The sequence below is a fragment of the Cherax quadricarinatus genome, chromosome 88 (assembly GCF_038502225.1).
Source record: "Cherax quadricarinatus isolate ZL_2023a chromosome 88, ASM3850222v1, whole genome shotgun sequence".
Lineage (NCBI taxonomy): Eukaryota > Metazoa > Arthropoda > Malacostraca > Decapoda > Parastacidae > Cherax > Cherax quadricarinatus.
Window position 1 is genome coordinate 63,462 of NC_091379.1, and position 24,619 is coordinate 88,080.

Consider the following 24,619-nt stretch of genomic DNA (forward strand, 5'->3'; position numbering starts at 1 on the left):
TCAACATTATATACATACAAGTAATCTCATTGGGAGACAACCCTATATTGTTTACCGTAGTCACCCCGTGTAGATATGTGAGAAAACTTCACCACCTCTGGTCGCTGGAGGTGGGCCTTCGACCTCACAATCTTATCCATATCTATCCGAGACCAGTATAGATTGGATAGCACCCACAAGTACGGCGCTACTAATTAATTGTGGACTGTATAGATTATATTAGTGTAACTGAATGAAGGGGGGGGGGGTAGGTTACACATGGATATATCCATCAAAGAAAAACATTTGTATATAATCCCACCACTTACCAGATATTCTCTGGGGGTCACTTGATGTAGCTGGATCACCCATAACCTATCCAATTACAACATACCTAACTGGCCAGTATCAGTCTGCTATAACTAGAAGGGTTACTTAACTGTGGGTGATTGATACTCCTTATTTCCTCCATTCACCATCTCATTTCGATGTCCTGCTACACCAACATGGTTCTCATTCCAGCAGGACGAGGTATCCGTTGGTTTGTCCCGGTTTAGAAGTCATGACTCAATGAACTTCACTTTCCTCGTGACGGGAACAACGTGGTCTTGCGTGTTCACTCGAAGCAAGGCGACTTATTTCACTTCACGCATTCTCTTAACTTAGCGTTATCATTAATTACATTACAATTCACAAGACGATTTAATGTCTCATAATTATTATACACATTAGAGATCACTCCATTAAGATCTGAGACCGATGAGTGATGATTAAACCAAGGGTAATTTTCCCTGGGACACAGTCCATGGCGATGCGCCAGTCACCCGGTCCTACCCTTATTCACTCATTTTACCACTCTATTACGGTGGTCCCATAAATCACGTTCCCTCACTCTCCACCAGGAACAGTTACGACACTTCCTGTTATGAAATGAGGCCTATATTAATCCTTAGGATGCCGTGAACGCCAATTTCCTGGTTCCATGCTTTCCCAGCCTCCTCACTACATTCAAAACACTCCCGCCACCTCATGCCCCAGTTCGACCTATACCCCCCGCACATCTGTGCAGGCACAGCGGGAACCCAGTTGGTTCCATTCAAAATACAAATACATTTTGACCCAAATCAACACATTAAACACTTATTAGGCACTATAGCTTCGGAAATTAAATAATTTCCACAGGGCAGAGGGGGAGGGGTTGCTCTGCTAGTAAAAAACAGATGGAAATTTGAGGAAATGGGAGGCATAGACGAGACGGGAGAAAGGGACTACTTAGTAGGTACACTTCAGTCTGGGGAGCACAAGGTGGTCATTGCAGTGATGTATAATGCACCACAGAACTGCAGGAGGCCAAGAGAGGAGTATGAAGACAGCAACAGAGCAATGGTGGACACACTTGCTGAGGTGGCAATTATTATTATTATAATCAAAAAGAAGCGCTACGCCACAAGGGCTATACAGCGCTGAGGTGGCAAGAAGAGCTCACTCCAGCAGAGCAAAGTTGCTGGTTATGGAGGATTTCAACCACAGGGAGATTGACTGGGAAAACCTGGAGCCACATGGGGGTCCCGAAACATGGAGAGCCAAGATGTTGGACGTGGTGCTGGAAAACCTCATGCACCAACATGTTAAGGACACTACCAGAGTGAGAGGGGAGGATGAACCAGCAAGATTGGACCTTGTGTTCACCCTGGGCAGTTCAGACATTGAGGACATCACGTATGAGAGTCCCCTAGGAGCTAGCGACCACATGGTTCTGTGCTTTGAATACATAGTAGAGTTGCAAGTGGAGAGAGTAACAGGAGTTGAATGGGAAAGGCCTGACTATAAAAGAGGGGACTACATAGGGTTGAGGAACTTCCTGCAGGAGGTTCCGTGGGAAGCAAACCCGAGAACAGCTCCGTGGGACAGAGAACTGGCAGGAAAGCCAGTAAACGAAATGATGGAATATGTAACAACAAAATGCAGGGAGGCAGTGGAAAGGTTTATTCCCAAGGGCAACAGAAACAATGGGAAGACCAGAACGAGCCCCTGGTTTACCCGACGGTGTAAGAAGGCAAAAACAAAGTGCAATAGAGAATGGAAAACGTACAGAAGACAGAGAACACATGAAAATAGGGAGATTAGTCGCAGAGCCAGGAACGAGTATGCACAGGTAAGGAGGCCCAGCGACAGTATGAAAATAACATAGCATCGAAAATCAAGATTGACCCGAAACTGTTGTATAGCCACATCAGGAGGAAGACAACAATCAAAGACCAGGTAATCAGACTGAGGACAGGTGGAGAACTCACAAGAAATGATCATATTCATTATCTGAGTCTTCCAGCCGGTTAGTGACTCAGTTATGGTGCTGACACCCTGCTGGGGTTTACACAGGAGATTCATCTTACTTAATTATGAACATTTATTCCCGTCATTATTTAACGATACTTGACCCATTTGTCCTTGACTGCTTGTACTTGGCCACTATAAGGACACCAATGGAAATAAGCCATTCGGTCACTTTTTTTTTGGGGGGGGGGTTATCCTAGGTAATTTACACATGTTACTTATGTATGGTAATTAGTGTAATGTATTTATATGTTCATGTACCTAAATAAACTTACTTATTATCTTCTTGGACACCTGGGTGCCTTGATAATGAAGGGGGGGGGGGGGGTTAGGCCTATTGCGGCCTAAGCTGTTAGTTGCCCTTTAAAACCCCAACAACAAGGTGCCACTCTTCACCTCAGTAAGTTTATTTTTGCTCTTCTCACGTAATTTTAAACTTGTGTAATGATTTTATATAGTAAATTCTGTAGAATTAAACTTAAGGTAACCCAAGAGAGTTCAATAAATAAGTATACATATTTCCGCCGCATAGTCTGTACCCTTAATGATGTTACAATAATAATAATAATGATCTTTATTTCTACAAGTACATGATATAACTTATACAGACCATAGTTGACATCATTGACATAATATATAAAAAAGACCCTGGTTATGCAGAGTATTTCTCGCAACTTGGGTTAATTTTGTCCCCAGGATGCGACCCACACCAGTCAACTAACACCCAGGTACCTACTTACTGCTAGGTGAACAGGGACAGCAGGTGTAAGGAAATATGCTCAGCATCTCCACCCGTGCCGGGGATTGAACCACGAACACTCAACGTGTGAGGAGAGTGCGTCGTCAACCAGGCCACGGCATCACTGTAGGAAGGAGCCCAAGCTTGAACTCTGAGTCTGGTTATATTTTTACACCCTTCAAAGGTGGTGTCTTAATGCTGATGAACGCTTGATCCAACTTCCTTACCTGGGTTGCTGAAGGGCTCTTGATTAGATCTCTTGATACTGGCGAATCAATCTTGAGCTAAAATTTTTTCATGATGCTAGTGAAGAGTTCTTGATCCAACCTCCTCCATGGTGTCACTTTGGTGATGGTGAAGGGCCCTTGATCCAGCCTACCTTCAAGGTGCCTTGATGTTGAAGAGTTTGTTTCAGACTACTTTCAAGGTGCCTTGATTATTATTATTATTATAATCAAAAAGAAGCGCTAAGCCACAAGGGCTATACAGCGCTGCTCAAGGTGCCTTGAGCTAACCTTCCTGTTCGAAGATCAAGCCTGATTTAAAGGCACTGCACAAGCCTTTTTGATTGAACACTTCAAATCGATTAAAAGAATAATGTTCGTGAATTCATGTCCCATAATACCAATAAATAAGGCGTGCCTATTTTTTTTCCTTGAGAAAATGCTTGGAAAAATCATCTTGTGCCTTATAAGATCAAGGTCAGAGTCAAGGGTAAGCTTTGTGTTACTGAAGTTCATTATAGCACCCCAGTACGGGTGAAAACATTAGAACTTGTTTCCTTAAGACACCTGCTGTCCATGTTCACCCATCAGCAAAATAGGTACCTGGGTGTTAGTTGACTGGTGTAGGTCGCATCCTGGAGACAAAATTGACCTAATTTGCCTGAAATGCTCAGCATAATAAGGGGCTTTCTTTGTAGTATGTCACTGATGTCAACTATGGTCTGTATAAGTTGTACATGTAGAAATAAAGATTATTATTATTATTATGCTTCATCTGGTTTAAAATGACATCCAACAGGTCCAGCATGACGGACACAGCTGAGTCTGGCAGACACATGGCATCTGTCATGAACCAACTTGAAGATACATCTAGAGAAATTAAGGAATGCTATGAGAGGTTAGATAACATATTTTTTTAGTTTTTCAAATTAACTTCATTTCTGGGTGTACATCGTGAAATTTTTTATGACATTTGTCTGTATGTTCTTTCACACAATGTATTTTGGAAGAAAGCAGTGACATGTGAAACATGAATTTAGATTTTAAAATATTTAAAAAAAATTAATAAAATCAATGGGCCACAGGAAAAATTTTGATTATCTGACCAAGCTTTGTTTTGCCTAGTAATCAGAAAACAAAAATTTATATTGCATAGAATAATCTGAAGTGTATACAAGCTCATTTGTTTCTCATGTGTATTATGAAATTTTGTTATAAATTTTTTTTTGTATATTGTATTTGGCATTATAACCATCAACTTTGTTTTCCTTTTACTGCATTTTTCTTTTAATATATCACTGTATTGTAAAAAAATATATACTGTAAAAATTTTATTAGTGTAAATATTTTAGTCATTACTTGAGATGATAATGTATTAACATAATGCTGACTCCTTCTGGGTTTGATATATGCAGCATTTTACAATAGTACTCTGTACAGTATAAATGTGGATGAGCTTGGATCACAATGGTAGGCAATATTATCCTCATAACACGTGTTTAGGTAAGGTTTGGGAAAATGCAGGTCTAAGTTTTTTTTTCCTCGTACAATTACTGTTCAAAATGTCTTCACCCTTGTAGAAAAATGGTAATATACAGTAGAGTAAAGTGTATCGATAGAACTGAGTGGAGACAAATAGTTTTTGGGACTTGACAAGCTGCTGGAGTGTGAGCAAAGTACATATTTTGTGAAGGGATTCAGGAAAACTGTTTATCCGAACTCAAGTCCTAGAGGTGGGAAGTACGTTGCCTGCACTCTAAAGGAGGGGTTTGGGATGTTTGCTGTTTGGAGGGACATCTGAACTGTCGTATCTGTGCACCTATGAGAAGACAGCGATAGTGTGAATGATGGTGAGAATGTTGCTTTTTACAGGTCACCCTGCCTCAATGGGAGACAGCCAGTGTTAAAAAAAATGCATTTGCAATTATTGTAATACTAAAACTTTGATTGCAGGCTAGACTTTATAGAGACAAAGCTGAGGCGCCGCCACTACCCAAGTGAAGAGAAAAAACGTCTTGAGAAGGAGGTTAAGGACATTAAAACACATCTTTCACAACATGAGAAAAATCTTCGTAGTCTTCGTGGGGAAAACCGCATTGCTATGGTGCTCTCAGTGTTGATATTGGCCTTAGGCATTATGATTTATATTGTTTACTTCATTTTTTTTGCTAGCTGAAATTTTGTGGTATGAGATTATAAACATTAAAGATGTTTATAGCTAGCTATTTGTTATAAGCTTGTTTGCATTGATTATCAGTATGGTGCATAGTATTTCAATAAAATGTACTGTACTATGTTGGTAGCAAATATCAAATATATTCTTTGCTAATCATCTCTTCCATTTTCAGATAAACATTTACTGTAGTATTAAGGTGATAAGATACATTCCATCTTCCATATGAATATACTAGAGGTAGCTACTATATTAATTTTTAACAAGTCAATTATTAATTTCATATTTACTTAGCAAGATTTTGATGGTGCAATAATTAAAAAAAAAATGTGCAACTGACACTTGTATTGTAACTGATGTACACATGAAGTATACTGTAGGGAAAGTAGGTATAACATTAGTGTTGAAAAAGGTAATGCAGCACACAAGCATGAACTCTGCAACTAATTATTATTATTATTTAGAAAGATACATAAGCGAACACTAGGACATTAGAGAATGTCACAGTCCGAAGTATTTCCTAATAAATATGTCCTAGTGTTTGCACAAGTGTCTTTCTTAACTAATTTGTCGGTATCTATTACCAAGGTTTATACCATTCATTATTATACTGTACTTGCAAAGTGGTCAAACCATATAGCAATTAAAGGAAGCAAGTTATGCTTGATGAAAAGGACTAAGGTATACCTGATGTACACGTACTAGCTATGCGCCTAGTAAAAATCTTTACAAAGGCCAAGAAATTCATGGGGCCAAGGCTGTTAAGTGTTGTAAGTTTCTAGTACAGTAAGTCTCTTCATATACAATTATTGAATTTTTTCACACACACACACACACACACACACACACACACACACACACACACACACACACACACACACACACACACACACACACAGACAGAGCTGCATCTGATGAATCACTCTCACATTAGTACCTTATAATGGTAGTTCTCTAGTGTGAGTTTCCATAAGCCTTTTTTTACTTGCATATTTTTTTTTAAATGTGGTACAATATGTAGTACAGTTTTCAGCATTTAGCAGTAGTCTTGATATACTACATAGTTCCTGGAAATGATTTCATTCATGGAGAAGTGCTAAATCTGTAGGGGTTATGGAGAACCTGGAAAAAATGAGGTAATCAGATTAATTAATCCATACAAGTTATACAGCACTGCTTTGGTAGCATTTACACAATTTTTGCTTTTATCCACTCGTTAGATTTTTATATTTAGGAATTTCTTAAACTATCTAATGTCTCAAGTTTACTACATGTTGCTTAAGTAGGTATGTGGGTGCTTTTAACGATTGTCCTGTATAAAATTTTTTAACTGTCATTAGGGAACAAGCAAACTCATGGATTACAAATACATTAAATATTTTATTAAAAGTTTTAACATCATTTATCCTATGAACACTAACATCAAAGAATACTTATTCAAAGGCACTTCTTTACATTAAATATGCATTGCTAATTTCTAACAAGATTTGATAACCTTAAAGATAGTTTTAGTTTATTGACAAGGACAGACCAGCCATATGGGAGGTGCTGTCCTTCACTCGGAGGTTTGGTGCAGGCAAGTGTACTTTACCAAAGGACTTCCTGATGTTAATATGTCCCACACATTAAAATGTAATGCTCAAGTATTATAAACTTACCTGCTGTATTAAAATGACTTAAGAAAACCCAGAAGGTAAGTTTTCTAAAACCATATGTAGAATCAGTCCTGTTTTATATTGTGCCAAAAAGCATAATATAAAACATGGTGCCAAGAGGAATTATATAATATGGAAGTTTTTACATAAGCTATACTATAAAATCCTGTTAAACCATTAAATACACTCATTCCTTACAAAATTATAAATTTTTCACATAATTATATAATACTGCCAAACCCTATTTTACAAGGGACAGTCACACAAATATAGTTGCTAAATCTTTGGCACCAAGCAAGGCAGCATGTCATAATTCTCATTGTTTCTTTTCTGCCACAGGTCTACGAGGCACAAAATTGTAATAGAAAGTACATATACTTTAACTAAACATTTCTATAAGAGGGAAATTAATGAGTACCATCATTAGTCTAACAGTCCAATACCATCATTTGATCAAAATGAATGTTTTAATCACAATCTAAAAGCAAATCTTGAATGTTCGTACACTCCGTCATTTTCCCGATTTCTACTGGGATGGATAAGAATAAAAGAATGGTTCAGTGTGACATATCATAATGAAGCACTAAACCCTTAAGAGTCATACAGCACTGCAGGGTAGGGTGTGCTAAAGGTTTAATATGCTTGACCAGAGACCAGTGAGGGTTAAGAGCATAAGAGGTAAAGTTAGGAAGGGCAGTGAGGAGTGCCAAAGGAAGTATAATTAAAGTTAGTATAACAAATCTGTTGCTGACAAAAAAATCAGAGGGTTGGTGTGACAGTAAAGGGAAGGAGCTGATATAAGTGGCAGAAGTGCTGGAGGTGAGGAGAATTCAGGTATTTAAAGTCAATGACAGTAAATCAACTTCAGTTATAAAGTTAGTCTACATTAACCCCTAAACTGTCCAAACGTAGATCTACGTTTTTTTACATGCTTTCAAATGGAGAAAATCAAGGTCGAAATGCTACTTGTGAAAATGTAGATCTACGTTGGACAGTTGAAGGTTTAAAAAAAGATTTTCATAAAGGAAAACAGAGTACAACTGGCATGCCTCTTAATCTGATTATAAAATAATAATAAGCACCAAATTTTACATCTCTGTAAAAGAGGTTGAAAATGAGCACTGTGCTCACAGAAGACAGAAGATTATCAGCACAACCTAAAAATTCTCGTAGTGATGCTGGACCTCTGCTTCTCTTCATGACAGGACTAGCAAGCCATGACATGTCAAAGCACTTGTGAGAGTGTTACCCACAACCAACAGCAGTGAAGTGGGGATGGCCACAAGCCTAAGTGCAATTTGATTAAATGCAGTTAGTTGATCATCTTAACTCTACCATCAATCTAATGTAGAGTTAGTACTAAGAAACAGTTGGAAAAAAAGTAACTGCCTGCAGAATAATAAGACTAACTGCAAAATGTGAAAAGGAGTATACAAATTCACTGCCCTGAACACCAAAATGGAACATACACAGCAAAGGATTCCTGTATGTCTACAGCGGATGCAACACAACCAGAACTGAATACAATAAGATGGAAGTGGAAAGTACAGTGCATGCACTCTGAAGGAGGGGTGTGGATATGTTGCGGTTTTTGAACTGTAGTATATTGGTGTAGCTCTGGCAAGACAGTGATGGAGCGAGTGATGGTGAATGTGTTTCTTTTTTGGGTCACCCTGCCTCGGTGGGAAATGGCCTACGTCTTTAAAAAAAAAAAAAATTACATTCAAGGAAAGCCCTAAAACTGTGATCATTCAGCACCTCATGGCAAGGATGAGAGAAGAAGGGGGTTAATTTATGTAGCAAATAAGAAATCAGAATTTGCCTTCAAGGTAGCAAGTACCCTGAGTAAGAAGAGCTGAGTCAGCAAGTCAATAGTGGTGGCATCTGAAACAGTTATTTGATGATTAAGACAATATAACAGAGGAAGTGTGTATGAAAAAATGAAAGAATTGGTTCACCTACAATGCACACTTATGAGAGACTATAGCAAATAAGACAGGCATGGTGTTAACCCTTTGACTGTCGCAACCCCCAATCCTGAGGTGTCTCCTGGTGTCGCAAAATTTAAAAAAAAAAAATGATTTTTCTTATGAAATGATAGAGAGAATCTTTTCCCGATTGTAATGACACCAAAAAAAACGAAATTTGATGGAAAAATGACGGAATTATGCTCTCGCAAAGTTAGTGACCTCGGCGCAGTTTACAAATTGGCGATTTCGCCCACTTTCAGCCCTATTTTCGGCTAATTCCCTTGTTCCAGTCGCCCAAACTCATAGCTATTTCTTTAGAACTCCATTTTTTTCTATCGATTGAGTACAAGAAACTGCCCATTTACCGATTTCAACTACCTAATAATGTGGTCAGAAATTTGCAATTTGGTCAATTTCACGAAAACTAAAAAATATGACAATTTAAAAATAAGGTCCAGAATGAACAATGCAGACATTCCTGGCTCTAAAATAACATTTTCTTCATCAGTCACGTCTCCAGGCCCCTCTGATATTACTCTTGCTTTCTATTTTGAATTTTTATTAAAACAAAAAATAGAAGACTTTATTGGACAATGGCATCATTTGTTTACTTTTGAACATTGGCAAAAATCAAACATTTCCCCTACTTTGAGCTCCATTTCTAGGTTCTTTTTATAGTAAAATCAATCAAAATCACCTCTATTTCTATAATATGTTTTCCATTCTATCAAATGAGACCAAGAAAACGAGAATACAACCATAAATACTATACGAAAATAGACCACAAAGTCGGCATTTTAATTAAAAAAAACGGTCGGAGTTTTTTTTCTCATTATGCACTGTGTGCTCCAGGATTTTTTTTATATGGTGCACACTGACCACACAGACCCATTCTCTCACATGTGGGCCTACCAGCTTTCTCCTGCTTGATTTGAAGCCGCTAGAATTTATGAGTATATATACGTCAAACACGGTACCTCGTAAGACGTATATATACGGCCGCGACAGTCAAAGGGTTAATATGGATGATGGTATTAATGCATGGTGTCGATGTGGATAATGGTATCAAGGCATGGTGTTGATGTGGATGATGGTATCAAGGCATGGTGTTGATGTGGATGATGGTATCAAGGCATGGTGTCGATGTGGATGATGGTATCAAGGCATGGTGTTGATGTGGATGATGGTAGCAAGTCATGGTGTTAATGTGGATGATGGTAGCAAGAAGTGTCCACAGTATATATGTGCTATAAAAATACTAGTCATCTGCAGCAGTGGTTCTTCAAAAATATGAATAGGAAAATATTGGGGTTTAAAGTTATCGATGTGCACATCAGTAGCATTACTGGAGTTTACCTGGAGAGAGTTCCGGGGGTCAACACCCCCGCGGCCCAGTCTGTGACCAGCATAAGTGAGAGATTGGAAATAGAAACAGTGTGTTTGACTGGAAAGAGAAAAATAGCAGTCTTGGAGTATAGGAACTTCCTCATAAGCTAGCCAAGAAATTTTACAATGGACTGAAGGATATGAGAAAGGAGGATTGCTCAAAGATGATGAGGGAATGAAAGACAGGTGTGCGGAAGGACAGGGGATAGTTGGGGTAGAGGAGAGTGCAAGAGGAAAAGTAAAATTACAGTTGGTGAAAAAGTTAGTGGAACTTTCAACATGGTCAGCAAGAGTTAATGTGCTGGAGCAGCAGAGACAACAAAAGTGAATTCTAATATGTTAAACTGACAGTGCAACCTGACAGTCCTCGCACAGTAGTGCTGGGTGTTCCACGAGGTATCCACGAATGAGGCGCGTGTGGCTAATAAGTATGTAGGTACTTAGGAAAGCAGTCTCCTAAACACAACAGCGGTGGGAAGACAACAGCTAGAAACTCAAACATGGCTGGGCAGAAAACAATTTGCTGTGGACCAGCTCAGATAAATGTTGTTGCTGTCAGTTGCAGAATTGTCAAGAGATCGTTGAAAAATAATCTGAGCAAGGAATATCTGTGGGAGGTAAAAGAACATGTGTGTAACTAATGTGACGCATTAGTTGCACATGTCCTTTTATATAACACATTGTCAGTACTTCTACCAACATTATTATAACCCTGTGGGAACTTGGAAGGTCATGAACAGCTTCTATACAACAAGATGGACAACAAACAGCAACTACACTCTGACTGTACCTTTCTTAAGTTTATCACTTCGTCTGAGACCACTCATTCCTAGAATGACTAAGTCTAGAACATGTTCATACAGCATGACACCAATGAAACAGTCATCTGCCCAAATAAAATTGCAGGCCCATAGATATAGCTCCAATTGCATCCAGTTTCCTATCCGTTTCATAATAAAAATGCTTTCAAATGAGCTGAGGTAGGTAACAGCTCTTAGCTTGTAAATAAAGGTTGGCACTCTTCACTTAAACCTGTAAAAACCCTTGTGTGGATTAAAAAAAAAAAAAAAAAAATAATACAAGGGTCATGAAGACTGGGGAAGGAGCAAGACCAGAAACAGTATAGAGTAGGGGGACAGAAGCTGTGCACCTATCTTAAAAAGAAAGACCTAAGGGTGAGTATTGTGCCTAGTATATCACCATAGGCTCACTTCAGTTGAATAACTTTGCAGTTGATGCTTGTCTGGCAAATCTAAGAGCAGCCTTCAGGAATCTCAACAGTGTCATACCAGGACCTTCATAAAACACTTTTTTTAGGCCATCTTGGGGTATGCAACACAAGTATGGACCCCCACACACCTGAAAATGCATGTAAAGACACTGGAAAAAGTGCAGAAATAGTATGCAACAAGGCTTCTTCCTGAGCTAAGGGGCATGAGTTGTGAGGAGAGGCTAAAGGAATTAGACCTAATGACATTGGAGGACAGAAGAACCAGAGAGGACATAACATACAAAGTACTCATTTGAAGCTATAAGGTAGACAGAGAAAGAGAGAGAGGCTGTTCGAGACATGAGAAATGGGAACTCGGGGACACCGTTGAAAGTTAAAGGCACAGATGAGCCACAGATGTTAGGAAGTATTTTTTAAGTCAGAATGGTCAGGAAGTGGAATGATTTTGGTGAGGAAATACAGGAGGCAGATTACATACATAGTTTTAATTAAGAGCCAGTATGATAAGGCCCACGAGGCTGAGAGGGAGCGAATCTGAAAAGTGACAGGTTAAGAAGGGCCAAGAGCCAAGACTCAACCCCTACCCCTGCAACCACAAGTGGGGTGGGTGTACACACACACACACACACACCTTCATACTTTCCGATAATCAGACAAGGTATTGTACCTTAAAGGCTTCTGGCAGCATCTTTGATACCATCTTCAGTGGTACTGTACTTCATTTACATAACATTCACACAGTTGCTTTCTTCATCCTTCACTCTCAATGCTTCATCTGCAATGTTCTTTGTTCTTCACTTGCATCTGTAGTCCAACACTACTTGCTAATCTTAAGCTTTCATTTACTTTCCTGATGTATTAAGTCAAATCTGTAAACTAATAAAAAAGCAGAATTTTTTTGTGTGCAATATTTAACATTATCAGAATAAAGCAACTTGTACTGAAACTTTTCAACTTTCTAAGCACCTTCTCCAAGCTATCAATAATCTTATGTACAGCACTTCATTGGCACTTATAATAAAGAAACTTTAGTATTTCTACAAAGATTTTTTTTTGAGGATTATGTGTAGCACAGTAATGCATATGTATACACAGTACTGCAGGTGCTCCTCAATATGCGATGGGGTTACATTCCGAAGATCTCATCACGAGTTGAAAATATCGTTAGTCGAATAAAGTAACTACTATCACTGAATAAGTAAATAAACAAATAATTACTATAAATACCAATACTCAAAACTTAATACAGTACATGTAAATGAATAAAAGATCAAAATTCAATGTTTGATGACTATTGAATGTGCATCACTCTCACACCATCATACAGTCAAAATATCACAAGTCAAACCATTGTAAGGTGAGAAGCATCAGTATATGTTCAAAGACTTGAATAACCCCAAGTTCAAATTACATGTTGTGTACACATTGCTGGGAGAAAAAAACATCTCTACAAGTCCCCCAATCATGGATGAAATCATCACTCCATCCAATTAAGGAGCTCACAGTTGAACAGGTTTGATCGCTGCTTAGCGAAATGAGGCAGGGATGACATGTGCTCCAACCCCAGCCACAATGTAAACACAGCACTAATACATGTACACTGTATGAATAAACAAAAAGAATGGATGGTTACTTGAACCATGGTCCATGTATGTAGAAGGCCCAACTCTTCAACCACAGAATTCGTGTAGAAAATTTTCTAGCAATGGATGATGGTTACACTGTTGGACCTGCTACCATGCCTCTTGACTCATGAAATCGCAATAACATGATTGCAATCAGACCACAGAATGAGCGAGGTTTGAACCCATGGCGAGTAGTCTTAAAACTCCAGGCCACTGTGTAAGTCACTGGGCCAGCTGGCTACAACAAGATTCATCTAACTAGGTGCTAGGTATACAGTGGACCCCCGCATAACGATCACCTCCGAATGCGACCAATTATGTAAGTGTATTTATGCAAGTGCGTTTGTACGTGTATGTTTGGGGGTCTGAAATGAACTAATCTACTTCACAATATTCCTTATGGGAACAAATTCGGTCAGTACTGGCACCTGAACATACTTCTGGAGTGAAAAAATATCGTTAACCGGTGATCCACTGTATTTCTATACACCATAGAGGGGTTAGCCTGGGCCCCACTGTGGGGCTTACGCACTGGCCTGGAGCTTTACGACTCGCTGGCCATGGATTCCAATCCCACCTGTTCTATGGTCTGAGCCTCTTCATTCTTCTGTTTACTCGCTGACAGTTACTTATGATTTATCTTGGATTTATACACCTGTATACACAAAATGTATACTATAGAAATGGGAAGCAATAATCCACTTCCTTAACTTAATTAACCCTTAAACTGTCCAAACGTAGATCTACGTTAGAATGTGTAGCGCTCCAACCTTGATTTTCTCTCTAAGAAAGAATGTAAAAAAAAAAAAAAAAAAAGTAGATCTACATTCGGAGCACTTCGCGAGCGAACGTAGATCTACGTTTGGACAGTCAGAGGGTTAAAATGCATTGTTGCTATTAGCCATATTATCACATTGCAATACTTGTGAAGTACAAGCATTAACATTATACTGTTATTGGCCATAACACAAGTAAAAGAGGCCTGAGAATTAGCTAATCCTCACAATAAGACTACGAAAATGTAATTCCACTGATATAAATGCACTTCAATATCCAATATACTGTATCATAGATGCACAAATAGGCATTTATAAATAGTATTCTGGTGGAATAATACACAAATAACTCATAGAAGAGAAGCTTACTACAACATTTCAGTCCAACTTGGACCATTTAGTGTAAATGGTCCAAGTTGGACTGCAAGTTATCACAAGTTTCTGTCTCCTATATGCGGGTTATTTGTGTATTGTTCCATTCACGGTATTGTGCCTTTTTGTTCTTTCTGGCAGAATAATATTTTGCTGTATACTAAACCGTCTATACCCATTTATATCATAGTGTACGTATATTGTATCAAATATATTTTGCATGTTGATGCCATGAAGAGAATCATCTCTGGAAGATCAATGCCAACATTGCTACAATGACTGACTCAACTTTCTGATGGTGAACACTCATCATCTTGTTAGCTGTTAACATTACAAACCCCAAAAACAGTTGTAATGCATTTATAACCTGAGATAACACAATGAGTAAAGGTAATTCATGATTTTATCTGTAAAGTCTAGAATGGCCTAACAATGATTTTTAAACAACAGTTTTGCTTAATAAATAATGTAGTTTAAGCTGGTTTATGATCTCTCACTAGTCACCAGTAGTTCCCAACCTTTTTGCTTTGACAAACTATTAACTAGAAGGATTTTCAGGCCCTCATGCTTATGAAAAATTTAAATATGTATATAACATATATAATACAGTGCATATATATACATACACACACACAAACATAGTTACCCTTTCTATTTTTAAGCTTAGTTTGGATCAGAAGCCAAGGTTGGGGACCCAGGCACTAGTGCAATTCATATAAGTTATAATTTGCTAAAATCTAAGTTATCAAGGGACAGACTGACTTGGACTCCATCACCTTATTCTCTACCTGTGGGTTAACATTTAGGATCAAAGCTCATGGGGACAAAATCTTGGACCTACATTATTTGTCACAAGCATATACATCTAATATTATACTGACTACGGAGATAGTCAATGTTTCTCATTCTGAAGCATGCTACATAACACACTAGTCAAAATTTCAAGTCACATTTTATCACTACAGAGGATGGATGGACTATCTACAAGAGGTCAGTAGGTATGTTAAATCACAGGAATAACATTGGCAGACTAAACTCCATATTACATGGTTTTTATCACATATATGACTGGAAAGTCAGAAATTTACAGCATTAATAGACATACAATTCTATTTTTCACGCAAAGCCATATGAAATATTAATTAGCAGATGGGAATAATACACAAATTCCTTTTTTTAATATAAATTCTCACTAAAAAAAAAAAATAGAAATGTTAAATGCATATTTATGAATTTTCACAAAATATTTATTCTGCAATGAGGGTGAACTAAATAGAAGTCAACCTGGAGAGTACTAGAGGTACCCACTCTTAAAATGCAAGATGTGACTGCAAACACTCAACACCTGGGAGCAGCATGTCTGCCACGCAAGGTTCAGAGCCGATCATCCTCACCATAGCAGAAACTGAAGCTCATCATATCTGGATGAAGGCAACAATTTAAAAAAAAATAAAAAAGGCTAAACTACATACAATAAGGACAGGATTCTGAACTAGTGGTATCAGTAAAATCTATTAATGCATTTACAGAAAAGCTATTGTTTTACAACAGTACTTTAAACTACTTGTTGGGGGTGGAGTAAGAGAGGGCATAGGAGGTACTGCACTTAACTTTTTTTTTAACAAACCAGTCATCTCCGACTGACGTAGGGTGACCCGAAAAAGAAGAAAGGCTTGCCAGAAACATGCTGACATTACAGTTTGGATGGAAAAAAAAAAAAAAAAACTGCTACATCCCCACCCTTCCTTCAGTGTGCAGGCACTATACTTCCCACCTTCAAGACTATTAAGTCAAGAAAGATTCAAGGAGACAGTATAAATTAATGTTCGCAGTTCCAGTAAGACGAAGGTCAACACGAGCAGCGTCATGCAGAATATAAATACATTCCAAGAGAAAGGATAATCACATGAAACACCAGAATGTGACAAATGAACTCAAATTCTTTCTTGTGTACCCTCCTCCATACATCTTATTCACTAACTTGTAAATAGTGTAAGAGTCTCCTTGGGGAAAAACAAGAAAATTCCAATACATACTGGCATGTTAAAGAATAGTAGTAATAATAAAGAGGTTGAAAAATAAAGTTGCCTCTATAACTTTCCTGGTGACAAAGAATATAATTCTGGGTCATAATTTTTCTAGTCTATAAAGCATGTTTAATATTCCTATTATGTACAGTACGGTACCTGGAGAGGGTTTTGGGGATCAACTTCCCTGCAATCCAGTCCTTTAAAGTACAGCACTGTACTACATTCATCTTCCTGCAATACCTGGACTCATTCTTCTCTCCATTTCCATGTACAGTACCTAACTAGAAGACAAGTAAATATAACATGCATGTATGCATGCATGCAGAAAGACTATAGAATTTATGTACATCCTATGTATACTGTATGCATGCTATTAACTGCAGTGGGAAGCACTTTGATATGAGCGGTACATCACAACCTACTCGCTACACTGTGATTCTCTTCTGTAATTTGATTAAAGCATCAAATGGCAAACAATTGATAAATGAGAAACTCTTCTGTTGCAAAACTGAAACACAGGTAAAAAGGGATATGTATATACTGACCCTGCTGAAGGGGTCTCAGTTAATTAATTGGGACAGGAGTAAATTTTGTGATCATCTCTTAATACATCTTAGTCTGTCTTAATTAATGTATGTAGTTTGCATTTTCTTTTCAGAAGAGTTTGTATATAGTTATCTTTTCCTTATGTCAATTTTCATTCTAAATGGCTTCACTCATCTCTTAAGCAATAAAAACTCCCTCCCTTCCCGTAGTTTTATGGTCATCACCCTCTTTCTTCACTACGAATGAAGCATAATATATTAATGTGATATCAGTTTCCTCATGATAGTCACCTGTGACCTCATTGTGTATTACTGTACAATACACTGAACACACTTCAGTTACAGTAAATATCATTGACAAACAAGAAAAGACTCATTTACACTGAAGCTTAAAAATAAAGCTCATTGATATAGTCTATATAATACAGAAGAGTATATAATTAGTTATGTATGGTAAGCATGAAATAATTGAACTAATTGACAATGATTAATATTAAACTGTCTGTTTCTTGGATAAACCTTCAAATACTGTAATGACTGACACGTAAAAATAACATAAAATATACCACGAAATGGCGACTACAACTCTGTTTCTGAAGTTTGCAAAAAATAATTTGTTGGCATAATAATTACTGCATTTAACAAAATAATTTTATTTTATATATAGTAGAGCACTCTCATGCCAGATGCTTGGAACTTGGAGTTACAGAAAAAAAAAAAATTCACATGAAAAACTTTATAAAATTCAACGCACACAAAAATTCAGAAACAAAAACAATAGGGCACTTGCCAATGACTGCTATAATTGTCCTCTTCTATTTGCACAGTACACATTTATACAGTACAGCTAAGTCTTCATTAGTGTGAATAATGAATCCCATGAAGTGGTCACATCATTCGAATTTACAGTATTTGAATTACAGGAGGGACCCGGTCACACAGCTCTGAAGTGACGCCGTCCATCCTTACCTTACGCAACCAATGTCCGAAATGGTAACAACGGCAAAGCACCGGTAAGAGCATGAAACATAATGAACAATGGCTCAATTAAACCATACCACGGGCTAGTACTGAGCTTGTGGTGAGTGAGTTGCAAAACTCCAGGCCAATCCCAGCCTGTGGTATGGTTTGTTTGCAATTGTGTCATTATGATTTTGTGAGTCATAATGGCTCAAAAGCCAACAAAAACATGGAACACCAAAAATAGGTGCTGTATAAACAGGGCCCTCCTATATATGTAATCTTTGTGAACGGTTTCAAGAGTATGGTAAAAACTAGCATTAATATCGCACTCACTGGAAATTCACACTAATCAAGACCGACTTAATTTATTATAGTACATCACGTGGGGTAGGTGGTGGTATGGGAAATGTGTTATTACAGCATAATATATGCAAGAATGGTTGCTCTTAACTGTTAAAAAACAACTGCCATGCCATTGCTGCGTTTGCATGTTTTTTTAACGCTTAAATAATTTTGTCAACTGTTTTTTTTGAAATTTATTGATGCATCACATGTTTTCTGGAACACTGTCACACAACTGTATTGGCTGCAGGTTTTGTTGTCATTCACTTGCTATTAACAACCTACATAATTTGGGAGGTGGGTGGGTGGGTAGGTCAGTCAGTCGCTCCCTCTTCCCTTTCTCCTTCTCCCTTCTCTTTATCTTCATAATCTTTATATCTTTATCTTTCTCTTAGTGCCTTGTCAAGCACCTACATATCAGATGTAATAAATGACCAAGAGAAGAAATCTCTCCAGTATCAGCAAAATTGAAAAGAATTAAATGGGGTAAAATTACAATACATAATGGTGCCACCACTGGGATGGGTAGTGAACTGCTGAGCCAATTAATGGAGCTAAAATTCATTTCCAGTGGAATAATCTGTCACTTCCCTAAACCAGCTGGACTGGCAGCCAACTGGACCAGCTGCCTGGGATTATATTTAAGCTTTCAAGAATTCACTAAAACTCTATGGAATGTGAAAACCCCATGAACAAAATCAAGGAAAAAAAAATCCAGCTTTTTCTAGTCAAAAAAAAAAAAAAAAAAAAAAAAAAAAGTAACTGTGCAGTGAATGCTTTCTTAACCATCCACCACTTAAAACAAATTTTGACTATCACTCCTACTTGTAAGTTCAACTATTAAAACAGTTACCCAGCATAAAGCTATGAAAATAATCGATATCAACTAAGACCAACTGCGCTTCAACAAAGAATACAATTATCAAGTATAGTACAGTATAAAAAAATTTAAATTACATTAATTATTCACATATAAATAAAAAAATAAATAAATTTCTAAGTAGACCATTTGAATTTGGTACAATATTACAAACTTTAATACCATTCCCCATAATGCTTCGACATGCACAGTCCTAACATACTGTATTTTCCGGAAAATAAGGTGCACCTGTGTTCCCCACAAAAAGTCTTGGAAAATCAGCTTGTGCCTTATATGCTCAAGGTCAGGGTCAAGGGTAGTCTGTGTTAAGCTTTAGTATAAAGCAAGAGGGTAATTAGCCCTTGAATGTGATTTCTGATTTACTGTTATGATACTTCTGTCATGTGCCTTATATGCCAGAAAATATATTATATTCTGAATCTTGAATTGAAATATACAGCGATACGAATAAAAAATAACTTAAAATGTGGCCCAAACTTCCGACTGAAAGTCACTTGCGAGAACAAGTCCTCAAACACACACAATCATAGAGACCACAAATCATAACTCAACAGGTGCAGTACTTGGCACTGTTTCTACCCATCAGTGCACTTCCATCTATCTCCTCTTAAGTCATTCTTCTTTCCAGGATTCCAAACACTCCTCCAGACACCCAATTCCCACACTCTCCCAAAACCTGTATGAGAGAGTATGACAAGAAAACATGGCAGAATGTTGTTTCTGCTATATAATTATCATAGTGTGTAGGGTAGCAGCACACTGCTAATGCATCCAAATTTATTATATATAAAAATATCACACAACACGTCATTCAATTAAAAAAAAATTACATCACTACTTATCTTCAAAAAATCCACTGATCAACCTAAATAGTCTTTCCAGCTAAGCTGTTAAAAAGCTGGCTTGACTCTTATTAAATGATAAAAAGTAATAAAAACCATCATTAATAGTGTTTATCAGCTTATTTTTCAAATCTATTTCAAGTGCTAAGATCTGAACACCATAAAGAACACACGAGTTTCGCTGTCTCCTAATACATGTACATTCATTTTCCCCATAATTTACCTTGTCCATAATTACTATCGTATTTACTTTGCTTTCGTAAGGTGAAGTCTAGGGTCTTTCCTTAATTCATGGTATGGTAGATTACAGGGAAAAATGAACACTTTATTAGAAGACATGGGAACTTGCTTGCCCGTAAACTTTCTTCAAATCTATTTCAAGTGCTAAGACCTGAACTCCTTAAATGTCTTCAAATTTCTTGGTTACCTGTTAACTTATTCCACAAAATTTACAGTACCAATGACGATGTACACTGTACTAAAATGTCAGTAAAATATAAAATACCAAAAGGAAGGTCTTAGAGATAACAGGAAAAGAGGCATCAAAAATGTAGAGAAATAAATCCAAGACTTAAATGACTTGTGTATTAATGAGTGAGATGACCTGAAGGCGAGTTAGAAGTAGGGCTGGATTAAGACATGGGCTTTAGGGGCTGCAGCCCAGGGGCCCTCTGCCAGCTGGAGGGCCTCCAGAGATGTTATCAACTTACAATTTACTGATGTTTTGGAGAAAACTGTTTCCAAGAAATTACGTAAAGCAAATGTTTGAATTTTAATTGTGAAATTAAATTTCACATTTCTTAAACTTTTTTCAATTTGAAAATATCACTGGAGGCCTCACAGTACCTGTAGCCCAGGGGTCTATAAAATCTTGATCCAGCTCTGGCTACAAGCACCAGGAAGGGAAGCTATGACTTAAATGAGTTGCTATACTGTCAACTAGTGTGAAAACTTACACAAAAGTTGCAGAACAAGCTTTAATTAAGCCAATATTTTGCTCTGTGTAGAGCTTTATCAAGTCATGACTTTATGAAGTCCTAGACAGAGTACACCAATGTCTCAATAAGAGATTCTTCTGTAACTTTTATCTGTCTTCACACTAACAATGCTGCTTTCTGCCCTCTTGCAAACTCTTTCTTGTGAGGCTGGCCTTAGATACAATCATCCCCAGATATTTCAACTGCCTTTAGTGTCATGGATAGTTTAAAAGGACACCGAAGGAAGGACTAGAAAAATCTGAGAACAATATAAGAATCTATTGGAGAGACTTGCATACACACCATTTACTGCCCGTTATCTTACGCAAGTTAACTTTAACAAATAATAAATCTTACAGAGAACTACCGTGCATGAAGTTCGCTGAAGATTGCTTATTAATTTACTTTCCATGGCACAAACACACATACTGGCAATGAAAAATTTGTGTACTCTTGTATGCATAAATACAAAGCAAAATAATGCAGGTAATTACAAATGCATACAACCGATACCCTGTGTCAGGTTTTTCTTAATATAATTAACAGAGCACATTCAAGATTTCTTTATAGCACAAGTGTTCATCCTTAACAAAAGCTAATGAATGATTGGTAAAGAGGACCAGCCTACAGACCAACCACACTTTGCTGCAATGGGAAAGAAGAACGAGGGACTGATACCTTAACAAATGTTGATCACTGGGACGGAGGTACTCAAGGTACATCAGTTATTTTGGCAAGTCTATCTATGAGCATCATACAGCTAAGTGGAATGCTATAACCCAAACACCAGGAAGAAGAGCATTCTGTGTAATAGGAAAATTTCCCCCATTGGATAATGCTATACAGGAGGGCCACACATACACAGCACCATCTTTTCGATGTTCCACATTTTCACTGGCTTCAAATTGAGCCAGTGCTCATTATGTGATAAATGATTTAGAAAACTAACAAGTTGAAAAGTTAAACACTTGCACAACATTTAGGAATCTTTATTGAGGAAACATTTTCTCAATACAGATAAATGTTGCACAAGTGTCTCATTCTTTCATGTTCTTTATGTTCCATGTGCCGGTGATTGTCACCGGTGGGGCTCAACTGAAAACCAGGAAAAGCACGCAACACCAAAAATAGGTGTTGTATAAGCAGGGCCCTCCTACAATTATTTTTCCTAACATTCATGGAATTTGTTATTTTAAATCACAAAATAACAAATACAGCATTTATAAGGAATTTTTACCCCAGTTGCATTTTTTAAAAATATCACATGACCAAAATCTATATCCATGGGTAAACAGAAGAGCACATGGTTAAACATTGCTAGTTTGAACATTATTTTTTTTCCATGGATTATCCACACTGAGCTGATCTATGACACAGACCATCACAGGTACAGGAGGGCCCTACATATATAGAAGCTATTTTTGGTGTTCCACATTGTCGTTGCCTTCCAATCGAGCTATTGTTCCACGAGCCGGGGGCAGTCACTGGCAGGTGGAACATAATGAACAATGGTTCAATTTGAAGCCAATGAAAACATGGAACACTGAAAAGAAGATGCTGTATATGTATTGGACACAAGCTAGTCATACTCTCATGTGCCCCATAGGGATTTCCTGCATTGGTTTATATTTTACACTCACAGATTTGTACCCCAAACATCGACTCACATTATATCATATTGCTTTATAAGTCAGAGCAGTTTGAAGCATTTTCTGACATACCACATTTTTAATTATTGTCTAAATGCTTAAAAGAAGTTTAAAAGAAATTCTTGTTTGCACTACCTTGTGCATGCCAAATCCAAGTTCCCATGAACTTTCTGCCAAATTCCCTCCACACTATAAAGAATGAGATTAATATGTTGTGAGTGTAACTCACTCTGGTTTATGTAACCAAGGAGAATACAGTTGTTACCTCATGCTGGAGAGCATCTCTCTACACCTTGTAGTCTTGAGTTTGTATTGGTAAAATACCAACAACATATTAGATCAACAAACATGTGCAACTATTAAGACATTTGTTGGATTCTGTGTAATAACTGGGAAGTACATCTCGTCACCTTTAAACTTTAAGTGCTAATGAGTTTCCCCTCAAAGAACTGTCTTATTAGTTGCAAGTGTATTCATTCACCTAACGACTCTGCATTTTATTGGTGTTACCTAGTAATGTAATGCTAGACAGAATCACATTAACATACATGTGAATTTCTAGATATGGTTTGAATTTTATTGAGCAGGATTGATATTTATCCTAATCCAGGATCTTTATTTTCTTAAATACCCCTTAGAGTATAATAAGTATTGTGTAGATTCTATGGTGTATGACTCGTTACAAAAAAAATCCATAATAAGGAAAATCTGTTTCCTTACATTCATGTTATCAGACATGACAATTCACTTGAAAATCCTGTATATTTGTTCAATAGTTCTGTATCTCAAGCAATCATCTATTGTTAATATTTATCATAGTGCATTTAGTTTAAAAATTTCCTAATGAAACTGGAAATCCCCTTGTAGGCTCAAATATGAACCATTAAGAATTATTTTTTTTAGTATTTTATAGTCTCTGTAAGCCTTTATTATTTATAATTACATATTTTTGTTGTTTTCATCTTCAATTAAGAGTGAGTAATATATAGAGCACTCCAATGTGAACCTACGCATTCAGAAATACAATGAAGGTTCATTTATACTTAATGATGCTACAATTTCCACAGATCAGTCACATTAAAAACTGAATTGAATGCAACTTGATCAGGCCCTTGCTCATTTCTCAAGAGCTGAGTGAATTTAAGTATTCCTTCACCTGACAGACTAGTATAAAATACAGCTAAAAATCCTTAAAAATGAAAAAAACTTCTATGGCATAAATACAACTTTTGCTTACGAACAAATGGGTAAAACTTATCTGTTAAAAAATCATTCGAAGAATGCCTCCTTCACAGAAGGCATAAAATTTATTTAACAGCTAGTGCAATTATCCTTTTAGAATACCATTGTCATTTCATCAGCCAGCAGGTGCTACAGAGTCTGTGGCTCAGAGAAACACACCACACCTGGGTGTAGAACAGGAGGCTGTGTTGTCCTCTTGAACACCTTGAAAAGAAAATCAAACAATGACAATCAATCCAGAGTTATTGACTGTTTGACTCTAATGGCAGCAGCCACACCTGAAGTTCCTAACATGTTGCCAGAGAATCGCATCAACCAAATAATCTCTGAAACCAATACTAATCTGGTAATTCTATGAGTAGCCTTCAGGAACCTCAACAAACCGACAGTAACAATGAACATGCACACGCTACATTAAGTCAGTTTGTCCATAACCATTGTGAAGGAGTTTAATAATGAACCTTAATTTTCTCCAAGTGTCCATTCCAAATTGTGGGTTAGATATTAACTGTTCCAGCCCCCAGTTCTGCAGCTTATTCTTTCCAATTATATACAGGAGGGCCCCACATACAAAGCACCTATTTTCAATGTTCCATATTGTCGTTGGCTTTCAATTGAGCCACTGTTCCGCCCTCTGGTAAGAATCGCCAGTGGCTGGAACATAATGAACAACGGCTCTATTTGA

The 24,619-nt window shown here is 37.4% G+C and overlaps 2 protein-coding genes across 4 annotated transcripts in view; one reads left to right on the forward strand and one right to left on the reverse strand.

The window, feature by feature from the left end:
• The first annotated feature begins 2,658 nt into the window (after positions 1 to 2,658).
• On the forward strand, positions 2,659 to 6,838 carry LOC128698559 (coiled-coil domain-containing protein 167). The gene is made up of 3 exons (XM_053790839.2): positions 2,659 to 2,713; positions 4,076 to 4,174; positions 5,230 to 6,838. Exons 2-3 carry the CDS (start codon positions 4,083 to 4,085, stop codon positions 5,450 to 5,452), a joined length of 315 nt encoding a protein of 104 aa, XP_053646814.1. The 5' UTR covers positions 2,659 to 2,713; positions 4,076 to 4,082; the 3' UTR covers positions 5,453 to 6,838.
• Positions 6,276 to 24,619, reverse strand: part of LOC128698558 (protein ABHD13) — a 29,636-nt gene continuing 11,292 nt past the window's right edge. For all 3 annotated transcript variants that reach the window (XM_070103792.1, XM_053790835.2, XM_053790837.2), the window contains one exon: positions 6,276 to 24,138. In XM_070103792.1, coding sequence (XP_069959893.1) covers positions 24,064 to 24,138 — 75 coding nt within the window. In that variant the 3' untranslated portion in view covers positions 6,276 to 24,063. The remainder of the gene's footprint in view (positions 24,139 to 24,619) is intronic.

What these genes read in the sequence shown, in the direction of transcription:
- LOC128698559 (XM_053790839.2), top strand. Translation starts at nt 4,083, where the DNA reads ATGACGGACACAGCTGAGTCTGGCAGACACATGGCATCTGTCATGAAC. An exon ending in ATTAAGGAATGCTATGAGAG is followed by an intron (nt 4,175 to 5,229) that starts GTTAGATAACAT and finishes CTTTGATTGCAG; the next exon opens with GCTAGACTTTATAGAGACAA.